Source organism: Chiloscyllium plagiosum, unplaced genomic scaffold (assembly GCF_037043375.1).
Source record: "Chiloscyllium plagiosum isolate Xiang-an unplaced genomic scaffold, Cpla_swu_hap1 HiC_scaffold_4, whole genome shotgun sequence".
Lineage (NCBI taxonomy): Eukaryota > Metazoa > Chordata > Chondrichthyes > Orectolobiformes > Hemiscylliidae > Chiloscyllium > Chiloscyllium plagiosum.
In genome coordinates, this window is record NW_028270142.1 from 91,746,646 (window position 1) to 91,764,260 (window position 17,615).

Consider the following 17,615-nt stretch of genomic DNA (forward strand, 5'->3'; position numbering starts at 1 on the left):
CACATATGTTATAGACATAAATGTTCTGAATTTCTTCATATATAGTTTAGCATATAGCTTGGATATTAATCGTTTTGATTTAGTATATAAATAAAGAGCAATTTGAAGAGAACATTAATAGTGCAAAACAAATGGTCAATATTGTTGGTCATTTTGCTTGGGTGAGGGATGAGACACACACATGGGCTGATATTGTGAAATACCTAAAACAAAGCACCTTTCCTCCAAGAGAAGCAGTAATTAAGAAGGCGACGCAAATTAGTGTTTATTTACTGTACAAATGCTATTACAGGAATGATTCGGTTTACCAATGAAACAAAATGACATCACCAGAAAGCATTTCTGACAGTGAATTTCTGATATTTGTACAGAAATGACAACTTAGCTTGCTTATTTTTCAATAAAAGTTACAAAATCATAGAATCTGTGATTTCATAGAGACTTTTAAAACTATCACAAAATAAATTGGAGAAAAATGTACAAATGATGGCACTGATTAGGATCTGTAGAACAATATCCACAGTTAGATTAAGTCCTGTAAACATTAGGAAGTTAGAATTTATTATCTGGAAATGCTGTACTCACTTTCAGAGATTGTGCTTCAGCAGTGATAAGACCATGACTAAATTACAGCATTCATCCCCACAGTAGACAAAAAAAAACTTACAACTGTAGTTCACACATGATTGGCACTTCTACCTTGGTCACTATCACAAATTTAGCAGTTAATTATTGCTCAATATGTCTGGATCTGCATGTTTATTTTGTTCATGATTTCGGATTTTCAGCATGTGGTTCTCTAACAGAAATAAGCAACATTCTTAAATACCAAACCTTTTACAGTCACAAAGGACATTTGTTCTTTCTAAAATCAACTATTCCTAAAAAAGATTGAAAAGCACCCCATACCTGCCTCCATGAAGCTAATTGTACATGATTTCAAGTTTAAAAGAATTGTAATTTAGTCTATAAACAATGTTACAAAACATTAGTTCATTATTTTCCTGTTTTTCAATGAAATCCAAGCAATCTATGTATAAAAAAAAACTCATGCTGCATTTCCAGTTACATCAGTAGAAATATTGAACACAGTGCAATACTCACACACACATTTGATTATTGAGGTCTCCCAATAAATCAAGATTGACTCTTGCACTCATTCTATATTTTAACAGACCCAGGCAAATTTAGTCTAAGTCAGATTGTTTCATCAATATTCTAAAAAGTTAGACTTATTCCTCTCCAAAAATACAGGACTTTAGTTAATACCTAGGTTAGAATTTTATAAGATTGATTTAAGTCTTCACATTTATAAACATGGACCTTGTTGTTCCTACACCATATTTAACCTAAAAATGATTAGTGTTCACAAAAAATTCCTTTAGTACCCTGAAGTGAAATGGTAAAAGGATGACAAGTGTTCAGTTCAAGAAAAAAAAAGTGGTCTGTGCAACCGCGCAGTAGAATTCTAGGTTGTGTGTATCAACATTGGTTCAGCATTAAGTTGCAAGACACCATTTGAGAGTCCTTCAGTTTTGATGAACAAACAGCCTACTGCAGTTGACTTGACTTATAGATTATCTCCAGGTTGATACTGGGGCTCTGTCGCAGTAAAGTAGTCTTCCAGGAAGGACTGTATATATTCAAATGTTGGTCTTTCATCTGGATCTTTTTTCCAGCATTGTTTCATGAGCTCATGGAGCGACTCTGGACATCCCTGAGGGCAAGGCATTCTGTAGCCACGTTCCACTTGTTCCAGAACTTCCCGATTGACCATACCTAGGGAGTAATTAACAAATTACACACACCTTCAATTAAAAACATTCTCTCCAGATTTTATTCAAACTAAAAGCAGATCATATTTTTAAGTACCTACATGTAGTGATGTAAAATTTAAATACTATGAATCAGTTAAATAGGAACTTACGGCTTTGAGGTATGTAAGGTATGTAGGGAAGAGGTGTTGGAAATTCTGGAAAGGGTGAAAATAGATAAGTCCCCTGGGCCTGATGGCATTTATCCTAGGATTCGCTGGGAAGCAAGGGAGGAGATTGCAGAGCCATTGGCCTTGATTTTTATGTCCTCGTTGTCTACAGGAATAGTGCCAGTAGACTGGAGGATAGCAAATGTGGTTCCCTTGTCCAAGAAGGGGAGTAGGGATAACCCTAGTAACTATAGGCTGGTGAGTCTCACTTCTGTTGTGGGCAAAGTCTTAGAGAAAATTGTAAGGGATAGGATTTATGAACATCTGGATAGGAATAATGTGATCAAGGATAGTCAGGCATGGTTTTGTGAAGGGCAGGTCGTGCCTCACAAACCTTATTGAATTCGTTGAGGTGGTGACTAAGGAGGTGGACGAGGGTAAAGCGGTAGATGTGGTGTATATGGATTTTAGTAAGGCGTTTGATAAGGTTCCCCATGGTAGGCTACTGCAAAAAATACGGAGGTATGGCATTGAGGGCGAGTTGGAGGTTTGGATTAGGAATTGGCTGGCTGGAAGACGACAGAGGGTAGTAGTTGATGGTAAAGGTTCATCTTGGAGTGCAGTTACTAGCGGTGTTCTGCAAGGATCTGTTTTGGGACCATTGCTGTTTGTCATTTTTATAAATGACCTGGAGGAGGGGCTAGAAGGTTGGGTGAGCAAGTTTGCGGATGATATGAAAGTCGGTGGAGTTGTTGACAGTGAGGAAGGATGTGTCAGGTTACAGTGCGATATAATTAAGTTGCAGAGCTGGGCAGAAAGGTGGCAAATGGAGTTCAATGTAGCTAAGTGTGAGGTGATTCACTTTGCTAAGAGTAACAAAAAGATGGGGTACTGGGCTAATGGTCAGATACTTGGTAGTGTGGATGAGCAGAAGGATCTTGGTGTCCATGTACACAGATCTCTGAAAGTTGCCACCCAGGTAAATAGTGCGGTGAAGAAGGCATATGGCGTACTGGCTTTTATTGGTAGAGGAATTGAGTTCCGGAGCCCTGAGGTCATGTTGCAGTTGTATAAGACTCTGGTGCGGCCACATCTGGAATATTGTGTGCAGTTTTGGTCGCCATACTATAGGAAGGATGTGGAGGCACTGGAACGGGTGCAGAGGAGGTTTACCAGGATGTTGCCTGGTATGGTAGGCTGAGGCACTTGGGGCAGTTTTCACTGGAGAAAAGAAGGTTTAGGGGCGACTTGATAGAGGTGTACAAGATGATTAGGGGTTTAGATAGGGTTGACCATGAGAACCTTTTTCCACGTATGGAGTCAGCTATTACAAGGGGGCATAGCTTTAAATTAAGGGGTGGTAGGTATAGGACAGATGTTAGGGGTAGATTCTTTACTCAGCGAGTCGTGAGTTCATGGAATGCCCTGCCAGTAACAGTGGTGGATTCTCCCTCTTTATGGGCATTTAAACAGGCATTGGATAGGCATATGGAGGATAGTGGGCTAGTGTAGGTTAGGTGGGCTTGGATCGGCGCAACATCGAGGGCCAAAGGGCCTGTACTGCGCTGTATTTTTCTATGTTCTATGTTACTTCAGACAAAAACAGAGGAAGGGTCACTGGATCTGAAATGTTAACTGATTTCTTTCCACAGATGCTGCCAGACCTGCTGAACTTCGCCAGCAATTTCGGTTTTTGTTTCTGATACACAGTATCCACAGTTATTTCTACTTTTACTTATTCCGGAGACTCATTTTATTGACAATTAAACTATTACAGCATGCCATTTTGTACATCTGACTGACTTAAATCCCCCAAACTACTTGCAAATTATGAACAATTTTTATGCAAGGCAGCTGTGAACTTCCATCTTTTCAATAATCCAACTGAATAGTTTATTCACATTTTCTGTGCACTCCACATTTTGGGATTAACACAAAACGCTGAAGTTGGTAAACTGCACTAATTTCCTTCTAAAGGCTACTCTCACATTACTGAATCCTCACATAGAGCTTGTAGCCTTTATTTATCTCTCACTACAAACTATGACCGAAGAGTCTGTTTCTATGCTGTACATCTCTATGACTCTATTCTCCAGTCCATACACTGGGTACATTCAGTGCTGTTAAGAGTTCCAGAATTTGAGCCAATGACAGTGAAGAGATGTGGCTTGGAATGGCACTTGCAGGTGGGAGTACTCCTAGGCATCAGCTGACATTGTTCTTCTACATGTTGAAAGTCATATGTTTGAAAGGTGCTGTTAAAAGGGACTTGGTGAATGGCTGTGATCTTGTAGTTGGCACATACTAGTGCCAGTGTGCACTGTTGGCTGATGGACTGAATATTTAAAAGTTGCAGATGGTATATCAATTGAGCAGGTTTACTTTGTTCCAGACCACGCCTCACTTGAGCCTTCAGATTGTTGCCAGGCTTTAGGGAGTTGCGTTACTTGCTGTGAATTCCTAGCCTCTGACATTCTGAGCCACAAACTTTGTGCAGTTGGTCCAGTCTGTTTCTGCTGCTTGAGTAATTACCATGGGTGCTGGCTGGAGGACATGGCCACTCTTATTGAAATGCTGGAAATTTCATTTTGGAAATTAGTAATTTAAAATATTAATTCACTCTCACCTGTGATGGCAATTGGGCAGAGAATTGACACTGTGGTTAGCATTTGTACACTGAAGCACAGCACATTTCAAGTATATAACCCTAAACTATTAACTCAAGAAAAAAAGAGGTGCAGTCTTTAGTGATAGGTGCATTAGTCAGGGGTAAATGTAGGGGAATGGGTCCGGGTGGGTTGCTCTTCGGAGGGTCGGTGTAGACTTGTTGGGCCGAAAGGCCTGTTTCCTCACTGTAGGGGATCTAATCTCAAAAAAAAAGTTGCAGTCTTTAAAGCCACTTAATTACAAATGCAGCCAATATTTTTCAAAAGGTTGATTTCACAGAGTACATTTCCACCTTTACAAAAGATTTGACGTTGTATTAAAAAAAGTGATAGGACAGAAATGGTACTAGGGAGGATTAAAATAAGTTGGCAGAAAATGAAGCAGCTGTATTGGCATTGATATTCTTGCTTAATGGTTGAAGTGGACATGTATTAGCATGAGAAGCCAGTTTAGAACTCCAGGGCAACCCCCATAGGGACGTTTCCATGACAATTCAGCTTTGCATACTTGTCAGAACTGGAAGGTCAGGTGCTCTGATATGTACCTGCTGTATTTATCTCTGGACTGCATATTAGTTACACTGCAATACTACCCACGAATGATTGAATTAAACAATTGAGAGCAGTGACAATCTTTAAAACTGGTTGTAAATGTCTCTGACGAAAATGGCAAAGTTCTGTTCTCCAGACCCAGAGCAAACAGTAGCATTTGTTTATCATTGTATCAAGGTCTTTGCCAACTTATTTTGGGACAAATTCTGCAGAATGTTTCGTGTTAATTTTAAAAGTTCTGTATCCATTACAGAGTCTTAGAAAGCCTAAGGCAGGAAGTGCACAAGTACTTCAGCTCACTAAATGAAGAGCCCAGAAAAAAAGTGTATGCAGAGCCCACTCTCTCAACATTGTGGTATTTGTGTTGGTTGCATAGCTGTTTTTCTGGCACACACAACAGACAAATTACATCACTGCAAACCACCTTCCTCTGTACCAAGAGGCACCTCATTTAAATATTTTCTCAGCATTTTGTATGAAGAATCTGTGGAATTTTTCCCTTTTACGTTACCTGGATATGGCACTCTGCCCTTAGTAACCAACTCTATCAGCAGAATTCCAAAAGACCATACATCAGATTTGATTGTAAACCGCCCGTATAAAGCCGCCTCTGGAGCTGTCCATTTGATTGGAAATTTGGCTCCTAAAAATGAGAAGAACATGGTAGTCATTAAATGGACTAGTGCACCTATACAGAATTATCCACACATCCAGCAAAAATTAAGTGACCAAACATTACCTTGTCTTGCTGTATATTCATTGTCTTCAATCAATCGCGCCAAGCCGAAATCTGCTATTTTACATACAAGATTGTCACCTACAAGGATGTTGGCTGCTCGCAGGTCTCTATGGATGTAGTTCATTCGTTCAATGTATGCCATGCCATCGGCAATCTTATGGAATGAGAAAGTTCAACATATCTGAGCAGGTATCGACAGAAATTTTTAAAAATCAATTACACCAAATGATAGGATTAAATTGGCAGATTTAGGATAAGAAAGTTCCCACGTGTAGTTGAATATATACTACTTATACACAGTACTCTTACTACCATTAACTTACATGGGACACAAAAAACAATCACATGAGACAATTTACCTTGAAATTTATGATTCATAGAATATAAAAGATTTCTATACAACCATAGTTTAATGGAAGACAGATTTTGTTAATTTGCAAAACTCAGCCTAGGACAAAATAAATTTGGATAGTTAGCGACTTTTAAGATTTGTAGCTCAGGTTGAGGCTGATGTAGGTTTGCTCGCTGAGCTTGAAGGTTAGTTTTCAGATGTTTCGTCACCATACTAGGTAACATCATAAGTGAGATTCCTGTGCAGCACTGGTGTTACTGCCCACTTTCTATTTGTGTGCTCAGGTTTTCTTGGGTTGGTGATTTCATTTTCTGTGTTGGTTATGTCATTTCCCTTTCTTTTTCTCACAAGGGTGGTAGATGGGTTCCAAGTCGATGTGTTTGTTGATAGAGTTCCGGTTGGAATGCCATGCTTCTCGGAATTCTCGTGCATGTCTGTTTGGCTTGTCCTTGGATGCATGTGTTGTCCCAGTCGAAGTGGTGTTCTTCTTCATCTGTGTGTAAGGATACCAGTGATAGTAGGTCATATCTTTTTGTGGCTAGTTGATGTTCATGTATCCTGTGGCTAGTTTTCTGACTTTTTGTCCAATGTAGTGTTTGCTACAGTTCTTGCAAGGTATTTTGTAAATGACACTATTTTGCTTGTTAACTGTATCGGGTCTTTTAAGTTCATTAGCTGCTGTTTTGGTATGTTGTGGATTTGTGGGCTACCATGATGTCAAGAGGTCTGAGTAGTCTGGCAGTCATTCCCAAGACGTCTGTAATGTAGGGGAGAGTGCCTAGAGTTCTAGATGCATTTAGTCTGCTTGTTCAGGTTTGGTGTTAAGAAATCAGTGGACTACCTTCATTAGGTACCTGTTCTTTTTGAATACACTGTATAGGTAATTCTCCTCTGCTCTGCATAGCTCCTCTGTGGCTCATTGAAATTATGTTCTAATGCAGCTTCGTTAGAACTGTAACAAACACAACACTGGACAGACAGACAGAAAACTAGCCACCAGGATACATGATCAGTTAGCCACAAAAAGACAGAGCCACTATCACTGGTATCCTTACATACAGATGAGGAAGGACACCACTTTGACTGGGCTAAAATGAGGACTGCAGGTGCTAGAGATTGGAGTCGAAAGTGTGGTGCTGGAAAACCACACCAGGTCAGGCAGCATCTGAGGAGCAGAAGAATCAATGTTTTGGGCAAGAGCCCTTCGTCGGGAATGAGGCTGTGAGCCGAGGTGGTGGTGAGTTAAATTATGGACGATGCCTAACCTGCTATGCTTTTCCAACACCACACACTCAGCACTTTGACTGGCACAACACATTCATTCTCTGACAAGCCAAACAGAGACACGTATGAGAAATCCTTGAAGCATGGCATTCCAACCAAAAATCGATCGACAAACACATCGACTTGAACCTCCCACCCCCACCACAGAGAAAAAGAACAGAAAACTACATCACAAACATAGGAAATGACACCACCAACCCAAGGAGATCTAAACACATATATAGAAATCAGGACATAATATCAGAGACTCATTGAGACATGTTACCTAGTGAACTGTTTGAAAACAAACCTTCCAGCTCAGCAAGTAAACTTAACATCCAGAACGTTTGGATAGTGTGATACGTTAAGTCAAAGGTACAGATATCCATGTTGGGGTCATAGTTTCTGTTGATGTTCAAATAAGGGCTTTATTGTGTGATAGGCTTGTCTATTTTTCCTAAATCTGAACAGATAGATGGAATTAGGGAGGAAGATGGCCAAGTGGTAGGACTTGCATGCCAGAAACCCTAACTAACATCACTGCAATTATATGAATCATTAAAATAACCACCTTATTTTGCAAACAGGTATGTACAGATTTTAAGGGAGTCAGCTCAGTTTGCTGGATGATTGGTTTGCAATGCAGATGACACCAAAAGCAAGAGTTCATTTCCTGCTCAGGCAGAGGTTACCTCAAAGGATTTTCTTTTTTAACTTCTCCCCTTGCCCAAGGGTTCAAGTTAAACCACTATCAGTTGTCTCACTCTCTCTAATGAGGGGTCAGACCTATGGTTCAGTAAGACAACGGTGACTTTCCCTTTTATATACAATTTATCCTAACCATGAACGCCTGTTTACAGACAAATTATTTTCACCACTTCTTAGAGCATATGAATTTGTTCAGCTATTTTACTTCAAAAAGTGGCCTACTCAGTAAAAACTTTACCAATCTGGAAGTTCATAAGTCAATTAGGCTAAAGAGGCAAAAGACTTTGACAAAATCAAAACTCTCCCTCGAGCTATACATTTTACAAAGAATAACAAATTTCAATAGCTCAAAACTTTGTCTCAATTGTGTGCATGCTTTTACAGTTTAAAAGAATTAAATTTTTTTCAATAAAAGTAGCACTTCAATAATAAACAGTGTACTCACCTGTGCAGCCATATCAACAAGCTGAGGAAGTTTCAAAACTTTGCCATCACCTTCCTTTACAAAATCCAATAAGCTCCCTGTAACACAAAAGAGTTAATTCTCAGTTTAGTTGCACCAATTTCATTCATTATTTCATTCATAATTTTGACAGAACTGCACATTTAGTCTGTTGGAACTGTTTTGTAATGGCCACTTGATATACTTTTAGGAGGGTCAGATATAATTGGATGAAACAAAAGCAGTATTAAAACTGCGATTAGCAATCAGCGTTATCGACAACATTGGAGGAGTCCTACATCTGTAAGCATTCTTGGTAAATATACTAGCACAGTCACTTGGTGATAATAATGCCAAGCTGCAGTAAGGATTTAATTTTGAACTGTCCCCTAATTTTAAGTGTTAAGGTTCTTATAAGGACTTGAGGGCGTAAAAGTTGTAAAATGGCAAGAGCAGTATAATTAATATATGAATGTGAGTATAAGTGTCTACACATGAGTTTCACAAGAAGTATTGCATTTTACAATCTGTCAACAAATTAGAAACAACCTCTTGCAAGTGGTCCGAGATGTTGAAGTAGTCTTGTTTGTGAGGTGCCAAGCAATGCAAATTTGACTGTATATTTAGTGGATTAGCCATGGGAGATGCAGGGTTGGGCGTCTGCATGGGATTCTCTTTGAAGGGTCAGCGTGGACTTGATGGGCTGAATGGCCTGCTTCCACACTGTAGGGATTCTATTAGCTCTGCTTATGACTGGGCACTTTCTGCAAAGTCGCACACTGCACTTCAGAGCAATGTTTTAATTAATTACCAAAACCTACATTTAATTTCTAATACATTCAGAATGAGTGGCTTATCAAAGTCATTCATAGATGACTTAATGAAGCTTCAAAATGACTTTGATGTTACTAATCCTGTTCACAATGAGACACAGCAATGCACAAATCATAAATTGTAAATTTTAAGCAATTTACCAAATTAATGGATATTAAAACATTAATTCTAATTCCATTTTTGCACATCTTTATCCTGTACAATAGGCATGCAAAGGATTGTTTTTGCAATTTTTCTTATTTTAAAATTTATCTGGTGTTTACATTACAGTATTGATGAATTATTCTACTGACAGAGGTGATGCCTTTTGACCATTTATAGAGTCGAGTCATGGAGATGTACAGCATGGAAACAGACCCTTCGGTCCAACCCGTCCATGCCGACCAGATATCCCAACCCAATCTAGTCCCACTTGCCAGCACCCAGCCCATCCCTCCAAACCCTTCCTATTCATATACCCATCCAAATGCCTCTTCAATGTTGCAATTGTACCAGCCTCCACCACTTCCTCTGTCAGCTCATTCCATATACGTACCACCCTGTGTGAAAAAGTTGCCCCTTAGGTCTCTTTTATACCTTTCCCCTCACCCTAAACCTATGCCCTCTAGTTCTGGATTCCCCAACCCCAGGGAAAAGATTTTGCCTATTTATCCTATCCATGCCCCTCAATTTTGTAAACTTCGATAAGGTCACCCCTCAGCCTCCAGAGAAAACAGCCCCAGCCTGTTCAGCCTCTCCCTATAGCTCAAATCCTCCAACCCTGGCAACATCCTTGTAAATCTTTTCTGAACCCTTTCAAGTTTGACAACATCTTTCCAATAGGAATGTTCTTACAACCACTCTTCCTTCAACCAAAACCACCTGACACGAAGTCTTGTAAAAACGTATAGCTCCTTACTCTCGATTTTTTTTGGTAGAAGACTTAAATTCCTAACTTGGAAGCCAACTGCATAAATATCAAATATTTTATTGCTGGCCTCTTCAGATTCTGTTAACTATTTTTTCCGCAATAACAAATGAGAACATTCTAAATGTTTTAAAATATATTAAGAACATACAAAAACAACAAAACAGTGTATTACACAAGGATCCTTGGTCAATTGGAATTTACTTAAACCCCCATCATGTACAACTGTGCATTTATTAATATTGCATCAGGTTTACAAGACAGTCATTTATAAATAATCTAACCTTTCGCCATGTATTCTGTCACAATGTAAATTGGTTCTTCAGAAACAACAGCATACAATGGCACAAGTTTATCATGACGCAATTTCTTCATAATTTGAGCCTCTTGCAAAAAGGCTTCTGGAGACATGGTACCAGGTTTTAGTGTTTTAATCGCAACTTTTGTGGTTCCATTCCAAGTTCCTGAGAAGTGAAAAAGAGAATAACATATTGGAAACATTTCCATAATTCAGATGTAGTAACTTAGAACTGGTATGTAATGTTGCACTTGGAGAGCAATTCTCACATTTCTAAGTTTTCAACTCAAAAACTGAGATTCGGAAATGTAGTACCGAGAAATGGTACAACTCAGTTTAGCAAATTTTCTGCAACGTGTTTGGTTTGCTTATAATTATCAGTTTTGGGTGTCTCTGTACATAGATTATATAGTAAAACTCGGAGAAGTAGAAATGCCTCAAGGCAAACACCTACAAAAAAAGTGACAGAAGCAACTTCCATGATGAAATATAGATGAGACTTACGGAAACTATGGGTGCTGGCAAACTAGAACTCTGGATACCCTGAGTGAATTATGTCGTTTTACAATTTAAAAAGAAAAGGTTCACAGCCTTCTGCAAAGCTGCTTAATTGTGAATCTTCAGTGAGTTAGGATCACCAGTGCCAACACTTGCAGTTTACTTCCCCTCTGGACCCAAAAGCTCAGCAAGTCTTGCAGCATCTGTGAAGAGAAATCAGAGTTAATGCTTCGGGTCCAGTGACCCTTCCTCAGAACTTGAGGACCTGAAACATTAACTGATTTTTCTTCACGGTGCTGTCAGACCTGCTGAGCTTTTCCAGCAACTTCTAGTTTTATTTACAGCATTTGCAGTTCTTTTGGTTCCTATACTCAATACACTGATCAATTAAGGCAAGCACACCAAATGCCTTCTTCACTATCCTATTACCTGCAACTTGACTTTCAAGGAATTATGGGCATGCACTCCAAGGTCTCTTTGTTCAGTAACACTCCACAGAAATAGAGCAGTTCCTCTATTGCAAACACCATGAGTGCCACTGGCATTTTGCACTTACTTGCATACACTGACCTCACCAGTCACCTGAACCACAACACTCTATGCGAGAAAGGTATTTTTATCTACCCCATATTTTCTCAGCGGATGCTTGCTCACCCCCCCTGCAATCAATTTCTTCTCCCATGGCTTTAGTTGGGAATCTGCTACACTGAAGCACATTTGGGAAGTGAAACTGCACATTTGTACTTTCCAAGATGACAAACATGTCCGAGTGTCTCAGCTATCAGTTTTCTTGTTTGTCAGTCTCTCATGAGGACCCACTCAACCAAAAAAAAACTGCAGGTTCTCCAAGAGTGATCTGCTTCATTCCCTTCCAGATGCTCTCAATCCCAGGCTTGCATTCAAATCTTTGAAATATAGCACGACAGTACCATGATATATGCCGCATTCTTCTGTCCTGTAATTGCCCTAATATAGACCATATCTGGAATATTTGCAGTTTCAGACTCACCTATCGAAACATATACTTACCACAAACTAATTCCTGTAACAGATCATCGGAAGAAGAAATTTAAAAAAAAACTGGACTTTTACACGCTGTAGAAGAATGAAAGATGATCTAACAATTCTTCAAAGGCCTTACAGAATTGATCGGGCAGTTTTAGGAAGCTTCCCTAGCTGGTCTAGGTCAATTGGGAGAAGTTTCAATATAACTGGAGGCCAATTAGGACTGAGTTGAGGAGAAATTCCTTCATTTAGCAGATGGTGAACCTCCAGATTCTCTGCTGCAGAGAGTTGTGGAGGCTTAGTCATTGAATATGTTTAAGACTGTGATAGATACACATTTACATATTAAAAACAAAGGGTACAGGGATAGTGCAGGAAAATGGTGCTAAAGTAGATCAGCTATGGTCTCGTTGGATGGTAGAGCAGACTTGAAGTGCCTACTCCTGCCCTTATTTTTCGAAGTTTTTATGTTAATACTGATGAGCAGAACTGAAAAATAAATAGTACAATCTACAAAGCAGTTTGAAATTAATCAGGGAATTTTGCATTGAAAAACTGTTCAATGTCATGGGAGGGGTCTCTTAGCATCAGTGCAGCTGAGAATGACCTTTCTGATTACGAAGTTTTTTTAAAAACAAAAAAAAACATACACTGACCATTTTGGAATCAGGACACTTTTGTTTGTAAAACCAAGGACAACTGATGTCAGTCAGGCAGATTTCTGTAATGCATAAGTTCACTACATATTAAGCGGCTATACTTCCTTTTTCTCACAAAAATACTGACCCATCCAGACTTCTCCAAAACATCCTTGTCCAAGCTTAACTTCCAGACGCAAGGAGTCCCGAGGTATTTCCCATGCATCTTTAGCCAGTCCCTGGGTTTGTGGTTTTACAGTAGGGCACACAGTAGTTAATCTATGGCACAAACCATCCGCATGATCTAAAGAAATTAGTAAAACACAATTTCGGTCATAAGTTTAGATTTTGAAAGGTGAAAGACTGAAAAAAATTGAAATGTAGGGAACAAACAACGAAGCACTTTATAAGATATCAGGTCCATCAAAAATTTATAATGTTATCCATCAGGATGTAACCCTATTTGGCTGTAATAAACAGATTGAAGTAATTTTAAATTCCATGAAATTTGGATTTTTAAAAAGATTTTAGTCTCAATACTTTGGTTATCTTTCCCAGTTGGTTGCATTTATGGACAATACCACTGTTAGGTGGAATATTAAATGTGCATGTGAAGAAACAAATAAATCTGCAGACCTTTTTAAAATCAGAAGGAAGTATCTGAAATAATCCATCTTAACCACTGCACTTTATTTTGCAAGCAGTCTGAAAACTTTCCAACAACAATGAACACGTTCTGGCAGTGGAAGAATTTAGCTGACGTGTTACAGCAGGTTATGCAGCAAAGAACGCGGATACAAATATTTTATGAACATGTCAGTCTGACATCTATTTGCATTCCTTTACTTTGCTAAATGAAACTTTCAGATCTTTGAACGCTGGTGCAAATACCTGTGTAACAACAGCTGCAAGTGCACCTGTGACTAAGCAACTGGATATGCAAACTCAAATAGCAGGGGGATGAGAACCTATAAAAGGAGTTGACTGAAGGGGATCCAAGGAGAAGAACATAAGACAGAAACGGGAAGAAGAAAGCTGATAGGCAGAGAAATCAAAAGGCCAGGATCAAATAGGATCACAGTAAAAAATGATGGGAATGTAACAAGTTAAAAAGATAACTTTAAGGCTCTGTGCCTTAATGAGCACAGTAGCCACAACAGAATGGATGATTTAACTATGCAACTAGATGAAAACAGGTATCATACATTCAGGATTAAAGACATGACTGCTGGATGACCAAAGGTGGGAATGGAACATCCTAAACAACGAATACCCCCAGAAGGACAGACAAAATGGAAAGGCAGTGGAAGTGCATTTTTGGTTGAAGAGGTCAATAATGCAACAATGAGGAAGGGCATTAGCTCTGATGTTGTTGAATCTGTACGGGTAGAACTGAGAAACAGCAGGGCAAGTAATACTACTGCCTTTATATAGATCCCTAAATTGTAGGGCATGGTTGGGAATAAACAGGAAATTAGAGACGCATACAATAAAGGAACATCTGCAATTAAGGGTGACTTTAATCTGCATATAGATTGTTATGCTTACTATTTGATTTGCCCAAAGAGGAGAAATTCTGGACTTTGAGGTGGTTTTTTTGGACCACAGGAATTGGAACTAAAATACAGTATAGGTCATTTTAGATCACATTATTAAAAATTAATAATTGGCAATCCAACCCATGGATTCAAGTTCAGTAGCATGCAAATCTTGTTGCAATTATAAGGGGCTTTGGTGAGAATCCATCTGGAGTAGTGTGTGCAGTTTTGGTTTCCTTATCTGAGGAACAATGCTCTTGACATTGAGGGAATGCAGTGAAGGTTTACCAAGCTTATTTCTAAGAGATGTCGAATTGATTGGGATTATATTTTCTGTAGTTCAGATGAACAATGGGGTCAGAATCTCTCAGAAACCTATAAAACGTTAACCGATCTAGACAAGGCAGATGTAGGATGGATGTTCCAGAGGGTGGGGAAGCCCAGATTCAGAGATCACTGTTGTAAGAATAAAGGGTGAATCATTTAGGTCTAAGAAAAGGAGAAAGATCATCACCTGCAGAATGGTGAGCCTGTAGAATTTGCTACCACAATATCATATGATCTCAAGAAAGTGATATAGCACTTGCAGCTAAAGGGATCATAGGGTGTTGGGGAAAGGCTGGAACATGCCGTTGAGCTGGATGATCAACTATGATCACACAATGGTGAAGCAGACTCAAAGGGCTGAATAGTCTAATCCTGCCATTAAGGGCAGCACTGTGACTCAGTGGTTAGCACTGCTGCCTCACAGTTCCAAGGACCTGGGTTCGATTCCAGTTTTGGGTGACCTGTCTGTGTGGAATTTATATGTTCTCCACATGTCTGCGTTCGTTTCCTCTGGGTGCCCTGATTTTCTCCCACAATCCAAAGATAGTTAAGTGGAATGATTTTAAACCATCCGCATGTCCAGGGATGTGCCAGTTTTGTGGATTAGACATGGTAAATGGAGATGGGGGCTGGTGTGGATGGTTGTGGCTGAGAGGTCTGGGTGGGATGCTCTACAGAGAGTCAGTGCAGACTGAAATGGGCCAAATAGCCTCTACCTGCACTGTAGGGATTGCATGATTCTTCTAATTTCTAATGTTTCTATGGATAACAGTGGCCATTTTTAAAGGCAGCTCTCCACTGCCTGTTTTGGGAATACACTCCAATTCCAATTATTATAATGTAGGCACTGAGCTTAGGTCATCCTTTGATATGTTGTAAATATTGTGCATTAATTTGGAAGCAATTACAAAAACAATTATACATCTATACAATATATTTCAGAAACATGGCAGCACTACTGATTGAAAGTGATATGTCTTTACATATGTCTTTAAATCACAGGCAATGTGATTTTTAAAAAAACGTAAAGGAAGTCTTGCACCTATAAATGCTCATCATGACCACTTGATATCTTGAAGTTCTCTACAGTCAATGAAGTACTTTTTGAAATGTAATCAATGCTGGAAAACAGGAAACACAGCAGCTATGTTCATGTCCAGAAATCCTGTGGTTTGTATTATAAATTGTGATTGACTGTTTGCCAGGAAAATAGAGGCAACTCCTCTGCTATTCTTCAATATAGTGCCATTAGACATCTTCAGTCAATCAAACAGGCAGAAGGGGCCTTGGTTTATTATCTTTTGTAAAAGATACCTCCTCCTTTATAGTAACTAACACTGGGTCTTTGTGCTCAAGAGCTGGAAGTTTGTGATTCAGATATGAGAATGTTACTAACTGAGCCATGATTGATACACAGCACAAGCTTCATTCACACGAAGTAAATTAGATGTTTCGTCAGACTTCAACATTGCATATATTCCATTGTTCCACCACTTTTCAACAACAGATTATATTTCAAAAACTCAGTTATCTAAACCATCGAGATGGAGGTACCTGTGTAGTGTTTCACCAGCTTCTGTAGTGACTCAAACTGTGCTCTTGTTGTAATATAATAACCACCGCTGTCAAGTTTTCTGATTTTGTAGTGTTTGACATTATCACCTTTTACTTCATCCCAATCTCTTATCGAAAGGGAATATGCACCTGAAAGATAATTCATAAAAAAATTTTAAAATCATGTTTCAATTTTTAATAGATTTCATATAAACCTATGTCTCAGCTTTCTGGTAGCTCAGATTTCATCGGTGACAAGAAAATAGACAGAATTAATATCATTGGCTTCCCTTTGATCAAGATTACTTTGAAGCTCCAAGGTATGGGACTTCTTGGGGTTCTTCCACGAGCTTGTGGCCAAGCAACACTAATTCTTTCCTTTAACACTTCACAACTGTGGACTCTGCAGGTCAACATGGACCTCAGTTTTTTTGATTTGAAATTCTAAATCAAAAAAGTCAGTTTCCAATAACTCTCATCACTTGGTTCCAGGTGCTTTACTACCTATGGGAGGTGCACTCTTTGCCTGTATCAAAACTGCTCCCAAGCTAATTTCAATTACTTTTTTCTGTGACTCTAACTCAAACTGTTCTTCAAGTGGCATTTATTCTGTGGATATTTTACCAGTTTCTCCAACTCAGGCTATTATAATTAAAAACAATTCAATCCCCAAAACATTCCTCCTGAAACTTCTGAATCTTACAAATAGGTATTTGTACCACATTGTAATACATACAAACACATGTTGGAATCTAAAATTACTTGGATCTTCTTACGCTTCAGATTTTTCTTCTAATTTTCCAAGGTCTACATTTGAATAAAGTATTGATGAGTCTACTCAAATAGTATGACAAAAGTGCTAAGTTAATATCTTTGTAGAGCCAGTACAAAAGTGTTTATCTTCCTTGTAAACAAATCAGTATGACCTCTGTAATCCTATATATAAATAGATGCAAAAACTCTATTCAAGTCAGAAACAGCTCATAAGCGAATCTAAGAATGCAGTGATGCTTCAACTGAAACAATTACATTTAAATAACAATTATAACAAAAACAGAACCAAGTCAAGATTATTAAAAATGCTTTGTTTTCATTTCAACACAAGCAGCTTTAAAGCAAAAATTTATAGCTGCCAATTAATTTTCAATTCATCAATTGCAGCCTTCAGGACACAATGTAGAGTTCAATCATTTTACAACCTGAACATCTCTTTCCATGTCCTGTCATGATATGGGCTAGCTTTGTTGAAAGCAACCCATTTTTCACCTACTCATTATCAGTTTAGTTCCTTCCCTGACATACTATCAACCCCTAGTTTGTTTGCCTAACTGCCTCAGTTTTGGACTACGTGGCGCATATCCACTCATTCC

At 38.8% G+C, this 17,615-nt stretch overlaps 1 protein-coding gene across 1 annotated transcript in view; it reads right to left on the minus strand.

The window, feature by feature from the left end:
• Nucleotides 1-240: 240 nt before the first annotated feature.
• Nucleotides 241-17,615, minus strand: part of yes1 (YES proto-oncogene 1, Src family tyrosine kinase) — an 80,844-nt gene continuing 63,469 nt past the window's right edge. The window contains exons 6-12 of the mRNA XM_043688227.2: nt 16,246-16,395; nt 12,975-13,130; nt 10,672-10,851; nt 8,650-8,726; nt 5,882-6,035; nt 5,654-5,785; nt 241-1,779 (exon numbers count right to left, since the gene is read on the minus strand). Of these exons, the coding sequence (XP_043544162.1) occupies nt 1,571-1,779; nt 5,654-5,785; nt 5,882-6,035; nt 8,650-8,726; nt 10,672-10,851; nt 12,975-13,130; nt 16,246-16,395 (1,058 nt within the window). The 3' untranslated portion in view covers nt 241-1,570. The remainder of the gene's footprint in view (nt 1,780-5,653; nt 5,786-5,881; nt 6,036-8,649; nt 8,727-10,671; nt 10,852-12,974; nt 13,131-16,245; nt 16,396-17,615) is intronic.